The following is an 8,702-nucleotide window of genomic DNA, read 5'->3' as shown; positions in this document are numbered from 1 at the left end:
TTACTCCGTATGAATGTAATTTCCTTTTTTCCCCTAAGAAGCATATTATATATTTTTAACACACTTTGTCATGTACAATTTTGATTTAAAAAATTTGTGCACGTGGCAATATTTGTTGGTCACTTCAATCTTCGACAAAAGACTCACGACAGAGAAGCCAAACTCAAGGTCTGAATTTCCTGCCGACTATGCCCATATATATATAACCGCCAAACCCCCAACAACCATATTATAACTAGTTAGAGAGAGAGATGGTGTTGTAATCACTAATCAAAAGTGATTTTGTACTGTAATTTTTCTCGAGAACCAAACACACCAAGTTCACCAAGAAGACGGATTTCCATCCTGTGCACCCATCACCACTGCCACGGGAAGAGCAAGATGAAGATCTCAACGAACACTTCGACGTGGTAGCAGATGAATGCATGGCCAATGAAAACCAGTTGGAGTTTCGCAATTTCCGACTTCAACCTCTTCACGTCCATGCAATCGTAAAGCGTACGCCAATAAGAAGAACAATTTCAATTCCTTGTTTTTTCTTTTCTTTTCTTTTCTTTTCTTTTTTTCATAATCTTTCTTACGCTGAATGCACGCATTTCTTGGATTCTTGCTATGAATTACAATGATAGCTTCATGTCAATGCTTAAACCCGGCTGGTCATTATGTTTGTTTGGTGAAGAAATGTAGGAAAGGGAAGGAACCAAAATCATTGAATACTGTATGGTCTCAATTTTGGGGTTCTTCAAGAATAAGATAATTTTTTTAATGAAAATTTCTATACCCAGTAACATTCTTATTTGTTTTTTGATGTTCGTTCATGTCTTGGAACAGAGAAAGGTTGAAGATGTGGAAGAAAATCTCAAACCTCTATCCATCTGCTGTCTGAGAATTGCTTAAAGGATGAGGGACGCACCTCCTTGGTTCATATATAGATTTTTGGTAGGAGTAACTCTACAAATTCTGAGAAGTCAATCGGAAATCAAACATATCATTTTTCACATACTTAATCGTGCTGTGGTCTGATCGAGCAGATGATAATTATTATTCATTTTAATTTTCATAATTAATTATCTACCATAATTATCACAATTAAATTTTCTAGAGATAAATCTTATTTATTATGATAATTATCATAATTAATTAATCATGATAATTATAATATTTATTTGATTTTTTATTAGATTACCTTATATGGCATGTTAATATATTATTAGCCAATTATTATGCGGCAATTAATGAGTCAACATAAAATTTGTCCCTCTACAAATCCCTTCAAAAATTTGAAAGATTTGAAATAATAAATTTTATTTGGCTAGAACTTTAAGCCAAGGAACAAGTTTTCCAAACTTTTATTTTTTTTCACTATTTTTATTTTTCTTATTTTGAATTTTGATTCAAATTTCTTATTTATTTTTTTTAAGCTTTGCTTTTACTACTTTATTTATTTATTTAGTTTGATTTGTTTTTTTATTGGAAACTAGGAATCCTAATACCAAAAGGATTTGAAATAAAAAATTTAATTTGACCCAAAAAAATTTTAAGCCAATGAGCAAATTTTTGAAAAAAAAATTAATAATTAGAAATCCTAATGCCAAAAGGATTTGATATGTGAAATTTTATTGAAACCAATAAATTTAATTAGACAAATCTTAAATTTCTCAAGTCTCTAAAAGTAATCGATTTGATTGGTGTTATTTATTTTTTATTTTTTTATTTGCACCTTTTATATTTTAAGATATTTTCTAATTTTTTTACTCGTCCAAGTTAAAATTTTTGTATATTTGGCAATATGAATGAAAAAATTAGATGTTATTCAAAATATACTATGAGAAAGCTTAGTTGAAAGCTTCTGTTGTTGTGAGGTATTTGTTTCTTCCTTTCTCCTTTTTTTCTTTTTTTTTGTAACATATACCTTCTTCATTAATGGTGTTTTTTTTTTAATAGTCATTCTTATGCAAGGAAATTATATTCCTTCTTGTTCAAGATCGTTAAAGGGGAAGTGAAAATATAAATTTTTTATTTCTTTAATTTTGTTCTTTTTTCATTAGTGAAATTTAAGGATTTATTTCTTCTTTTTGTGATTATGGAAGAAGAATTACAGAAAAGCAAGTGAGCATGAAATTGATTCCTTTTGATTTCATAGTGATATTATCCTTATAGCCTACAAATAAGGATTTATGTATTAATAAAGGGAGACCGAATTAACAACTAAGATATCTTCTCATAAATTTTTCTAAGAAATAAATACTTTCTAATGTACAAAAAATTTGAAATTCAAGGGCCAAGGCTGCTCTCTCTTCTCTTATCCTAATTAGGAAAAAAAATGGTTTAATAATTAAGGTAAACTCTATCTAATGATCATTTGAAAAATGTAAATTTGTGTTTTAGAATGAAAGTTGATTAATTCAAATACTGTTTTCCTAATTGGATTAATTCAAAATTACTCTTAAGCTTCAAATACCATTTCAATAAAAACATTATAGAAAATTTAAAACTTAGATGAACAATATCTACAATATCAAAAACTATTATATATATATATATATATATATATATATATATATATATATATATTAAAAATTCTTTTAAATTACAAGAGATGGTACAAAGTATCAAAATTAAAAATTTGCAATGAAGAATTTGTTTTCGGAATTACAACAATATAAAAAGTGCAATTTTTATTCAAAAAAAATTATGAAAGGTTGTTATTATTATTGAGAGTTTATTATTGTGAAGAAATTTTTATACCTGAACAAGATAATTCTCTAGATTTGCCTTTAACTTTCCAACAATACAAATGGGAGTAGACTATAAACTCAAAAGCAACATGACCAAGAACACACCACCTAGTGGTTTGGGTGCACCACCACCTAGTCATCCTGGTGCACCACCACCTAGTCATATGTCTAGACCTCCACCTAGACCATAAACTAGGGGAAAGTCTATGCCACCACCATATCATCCATTGATGAATCCTCGACCACTTTGTTTCTTATTTTCCATATAACTTTAAGTTATATTTGGCTCCCGAAAATTAAGAAATAAGAAAAAAAATATTTTTTAAAAAAATAATTTTTAAGGTTTGATTTTACTATTAAAAAAAAAGTAAAAAAATAAATAAATATAATTAAAATTAGTAAAAAAATTATATAATTTTAAATTATTTAGTGTTTATGTAGAAGACTTAAAAAAGTGAAATAAGTTTGATGTAGAATATAAAAATATATTTTCCCTCAAGCTTTATGTGAACCGGATAAGCCTAAACGAAATGAGGAATTGTTTTCCTACACAGAAAAGGAGGATAATATGGTGGTGGCTTTCCCTCAGTGTATGGTGTTGCTGCAGGTTTAGACATACCACAATAATAGGATAAGGAGGATGAATAGATGGAGGTGCTGGTGGAAGACCTGGTACAGTGGCGTTGCTCCAGGACTTGTACTACCGGATTGGCTATGTTTGGCTACGTTGTTTTTGAGCTTATGGCCACCTCCCCTTCGTACTTTGCCGCTAGCTCCTTCATGCATTGAAGTCGACCCTCCTGCGATGTCCATTTGGTTGCTGAGAAACGAAAAATAAATAAAAGAAAATTACAGGGTATATTTTCTTGGTTTGCAATCGTCACTGACACAGAAAGATCAAGCTGTCAACGAACATTGCAACACGGTTTCAGATGAATATATGGCCATTGAAAACCGGGTGAATCGCAAATTTCCGACTTGATGATCTTCATGTCCATTAACCTATAAGAAGAACAATCTTTACTCTTCTTGTTTTTTCTTTTCTTTTTTAATAATCTTTTTAATTCTGATCACATGCATTTACGTTTCAAACCATCTAGCTTTCCCTGTACAAAGAAGTGGAAGAACATCAAAATCAAATAAGAACATTACTGAGAACAGCAATTTTCTCACTCCTCTATTTGGTTCCATACAAAACAAAGAAAAAACAGAACCAGACAAGTTATCTTATTCTTGAAGAACCCCAAAATTTGAGACCATGCAGTGTTCAAAGATTTTGGTTCCTTCCTTTTCCCTACACTTTCTCCCCAACCAAACAAGATCCTTTAGCCTTGTAACATACTGGGTGGAGTGTCAACCGTCCACATGAAGCTATCATAGTTATTCATGGCAAGATACCGCACAAATGGGCTGTTTTTCTCGTAATTTGAGGGTTGGATGAATAAAGCAGTATGCAAAGAAACCAAGAAACCAAAAGATGCATGTCAGAATCTTTGTGATTATTAAGAACGAAAAGAAAAAACACAAAAGTGAAGCCTTTATGATTGCATGGACGCGAAGGGAATCAAGCTGGAAATTCCGATTCTCCCAGTGCTTTCAATCGCCATGCATTCACCAGGTTGAAGCACTCGTCGAGAGCTTGATCTTTTTGTGGCAGTGACTGGTGCAAGTCCAGTTGGGTATGCGGGAGCATTCGTGGTCAACATGTATTTCCAATAGGAGGACGACCTAAACCTTGAGGTCCTGCTCTATCGCTGAATATATGCAATAAAGAAGAAAATTAGGTTATAGTTAGTTGAAGATAAGATAGGATAAAGAAGAATATTAGGTTATAGTTAGTTGAAGATAAGATAGGATAGGATATATATCCATACATATCCTATTAATATAATATTTTAAAGTAGCATAGATAATGAGATATTTTATGTTATATTATACTTATATGTAATTTATAAAATAAAAAAAATAATATGAAATATATATTATTTTAAATGTTTAAAATAAAATTTTCTATCACATTCTGATATTTTATATTTTTTAAAACTACAAATTTTGTTATATTTAATAATATTCATTATTAAAATATTTAAATTTTATAAATAAATTTTTTATATTATGCTATTCAATATGTAAAAATAATTTATATATCATATATTAATATCATTTTATAAATATTTTTTTTTAGTTTTTTTGTTTTAACCATAAATTTAATTTATAATAAAAAAAATTATTTTACAAAATGAGTATATAAAAAAATAAATTTATACTACAAGGATATGCATATACTATATCTTAGTATAAGATTAAAATATCCCATGTAGAACAGTAGAATGGATAAAATGATTGAATAGCTTGGTGGGACTTGCTTAGGAAAACAATTCCTTCTTATTTCTTTTGAATAACTATGGACAACCATGTATAGAAAATAAGGGTTATGTACTTCTTTCACACCTTAAGATTTAATGGAAATACACTAAGCCTCGACCTCTATAGATGTATTTTATATATAAAAATTAGTTTTTAGAAAATTGTTAAATACACTTACCCATAATCATTTTATATAAAAAATTTCACAGGGTAAGTTTTAATACAGAATTACATAATATACATAAACCAGATACATGGGATATTTGTCAATTAACTTTCCCATTGTGACGAATCAACCCATGATTTGGGATGTTTGCCAACTTTTCCATTAAGAAAGATTCAGCTAACATCTTCAACACTTTCCCTCAAGTTGATGTAATATCTCCAATACTTTCCCTCAAGTTGATGCAAATATATTTATCAATGGTCTAATAATGTTTAGATGATGAAACATAAGGAGTGTAAACTTGCCCTATGCCTACTTTCTTTTTTATGAAATGCCTATCAACTGCTATATGTTTGGTTCGGGCAAGATGTATTAGATTATGTCTTATATTTATAGCCTCTTTGTTATCCTAGTATATATATAGTGGAAAACTGTTTGGTTATCCTTGTATATATATACTGAAAAATCAAAAAACAAGGTTCATGAGAAGAGCAATTTTCACCCTCCCCATTTTGGTTGCCGAGAAACAAAGAAAACAGAACCAAACAGGTTATCTTTTTCTTAAACCCCAAAATTTGAGACCATGCATTATTCAAACATTTGGTTCCCTCCAATTACCTACACTTTCTTGTTAGATTAATTTTTGTAATTAATCTATAATTTGGGCCACACATGTAAATAATTAAAATGTGTGTGCTATCATTTAATTAAGCCTAAATATAGTGATCTAATTAATAATTGATTAATTGGCTTAAGGGTATAATTGTCATGAGATTATTGTGTAGATACCATTAGACAATTATTATTTCTATGAGGGGCAGAAATATAATTGTGATAAAATTAAAACTGCCCAAGCGGTTTATAAATAGGGTTATGGTCCCCATTCTACGACTACGCATTCCAATTTCTGAAAATCCTCTCAGAGAGAAATTGACACAGAATCTAGTGGCTAGAATTGGAAGACCATCTCAAAGGGTTTTTTTTTCTATAAGGTTTCTCCTTCAATGGATTCAGGTATGCTTCCGCTATTATTTTTCTACTCATTGTTTTTAATCAGGAGATTCCAGTGTATATATAAATTAAGGTATTCACCTTGTTAAATATTTCAGTACATATGTAGTTAGGGTATTCACCCTGTTAAATATTCCAGTACATATGTAGTTAGGGTATTCACCCTATTAAATATTTCAGTACATATGTAGTTAGGGTATTCACCCAGTTAACTATTCCAGTATATATGAAATCAGGGTATTCATCTTGGTTGAATACTAACAAGTGGTATCAGAGCCTACTCCTTGATTAATTCTTTGAGTTATTATTTTAATATATATATGTCAATGGATTAAGATTTATGAAATATTGAGTTGATAATTTTTTTTATTATTATTATTACTATTATTATTATTATTATTATTATTGTTATTTAATAGCATTTTATGATATTAATATTTAAGTTATTGATCTAGCATTTTTAAACAGGCTAATTAAAGCGGAAAATCACCAAAGTGACATCTTCCGTGTAGATTAGTCTGTTCGGGGTGTTAGATATTTGTGTGTATGTGATTCATGCGGGTATTGACTGGCCCAAAGGAAAGTTAATATTTGGTCAAATTGCATACATACTTGTGGTGATAAATATGTGATGATTATAAAGGTAACTTAATGTGAATAATAAATCAATCCAAAGATAGATTTATTATTTGACATAACTTATCATCAATGTTTGATCACTACAACAAGAGTACCACTTATAGTTAATATTACTGTCCAAAGACTTGATATTAATGTTGTGCTAGGTATCTTGAAATGTCATAATTTGCTTTTAAATTTAAAGATTATGTGTTTAATTGCTTATTTTATGTGAGCATGATGGTTTATTTGATTCATTTTATTTTGTTCTCGATTCAGCTTTTATATCAACCACTTCTATATCTGCCAACATCAATAATGTCCCTATGTTAAATGGGACTAATTTTAAGGACTGGAAAGAGAATATGATGATTCTCTTAGGCTGCATGGATATAGACTTAGCCTTGAGAATGCCCAAACCCGATGAACTCAATGAGCAAAGTACTCAAGAGGATGATGTTTATTGGGGTAAGTGGGAACGTTCAAATAGGCTAAGTCTTATGATCATGAAGCGCGGCATTCCAGAAGCTTTCAGGGGTGCGGTAACCGATGAGGTTACTAATGCCAGTGACTTCCTTGCGGAAATTCAGAAGCGTTTTGCCAAAAACGATAAGGCTGAAACGAGCACGCTTTTAGCAAGCTTGATTTCAATGAAGTATAAAGGCAAGGGTAATGTTCGGGAGTACATCATGGAGATGTCTCATCTTGCTTCAAAACTTAAGGCTTTGAAACTCGAGTTATCTGATGATTTACTCGTGCATTTGGTTCTCATCTCTCTTCCTGCACAATTTAATCAATTCAAGGTCAGTTATAACTGTCAAAAGGATAAATGGACTCTTAATGAGCTCATTTCATTCTGTGTGCAAGAGGAAGAGAGATTGAAGCAAGACAAGACCGAAAGTGCTCATCTGGCTAGCACTTCGAAGGATAAGGGCAAACGAAAGAATAAGGATAATAAGGTTGCTGCTTCTAATGGTCCAGAACAAAAGAAACAGAAAGTTGAGGTAACATGTTTCTTCTATAATAAGCCTGGACATACTAAGAATGAATGTACCAAGTATGCTGCTTGGCGTGTTAAGAAAGGTATGTTTCTTACTTTGGTCTGTTCTGAAGTTAATTTAGCTTCAGTATCTAGAAACACATGGTGGTTAGATTCTGGTGCTACTATTCACATTTGTGTTTCTATGCAGGGTTGCCTGAGTTACCGAAAACCAAGTGATGCTGAAAGATGCATCTATGTCGGAGACGGTCAGTCGGTAGAAGTAGAGGCAATAGGGCACTTTAGATTATTATTGAAATCTGGTTATTTTTTGGATTTAATAGATACTTTTATTGTACCGTCTTTCAGACGGAATTTAATTTCAGTTTCTGTTTTGGACAAATCAGGTTATTGTTGTTCATTTGGAAACAATAAATTTACATTATCTATTAATTCAAATGCTGTAGGAACCGGTTTACTTAATGTTTATGATAATCTATATTTGTTGGAAACTGTTCCGTCCTATAATGAAACCTTGCATGTGGAATCACGAGGTACAAAACGTAAATTGAATAAAGATAATTCGGCCTCATTGTGGCACAAACGCCTAGGTCATATCGCTAAATCTAGAGTTGAGCGACTTGTGTCCGATGGGATTTTGGATTCACTTGACTTTTCAGATTTTGATATTTGTGTTGAGTGTATTAAAGGAAAACAGACCAAAATAAAGAAATTAGGTGCCAATAGAGCTACAGACGTCTTAGAATTAATTCATACAGATATCTGTGGACCATACCCTACGGCATCTTGGAATGGTCAACAG

At 30.9% G+C, this 8,702-nt stretch overlaps 1 protein-coding gene and 1 long non-coding RNA gene across 2 annotated transcripts; both read left to right on the top strand.

Moving 5' to 3' along the window:
* The first annotated feature begins 7,286 nt into the window (after window positions 1-7,286).
* On the top strand, window positions 7,287-7,782 carry LOC132253352 (uncharacterized). The gene is made up of 2 exons (XM_059735131.1): window positions 7,287-7,703; window positions 7,768-7,782. The coding sequence occupies exons 1-2, from the start codon at window positions 7,287-7,289 to the stop codon at window positions 7,780-7,782; spliced, it is 432 nt and encodes a 143-aa protein (XP_059591114.1).
* A 164-nt stretch (window positions 7,783-7,946) lies between these two features.
* On the top strand, window positions 7,947-8,366 carry LOC132253429 (uncharacterized). The gene is made up of 2 exons (XR_009465290.1): window positions 7,947-7,983; window positions 8,091-8,366. It is a non-coding gene; the product is annotated as an uncharacterized LOC132253429 (long non-coding RNA).
* Window positions 8,367-8,702: the final 336 nt, after the last annotated feature.

The sequence above is a fragment of the Vitis vinifera genome, chromosome 19 (assembly GCF_030704535.1).
Source record: "Vitis vinifera cultivar Pinot Noir 40024 chromosome 19, ASM3070453v1".
NCBI classification, from domain to species: domain Eukaryota; kingdom Viridiplantae; phylum Streptophyta; class Magnoliopsida; order Vitales; family Vitaceae; genus Vitis; species Vitis vinifera.
This window is presented reverse-complemented; position numbering and strand designations above follow the sequence as displayed.

What these genes read in the sequence shown, in the direction of transcription:
- LOC132253352 (XM_059735131.1), top strand. Translation starts at nt 7,287, where the DNA reads ATGGATATAGACTTAGCCTTGAGAATGCCCAAACCCGATGAACTCAAT.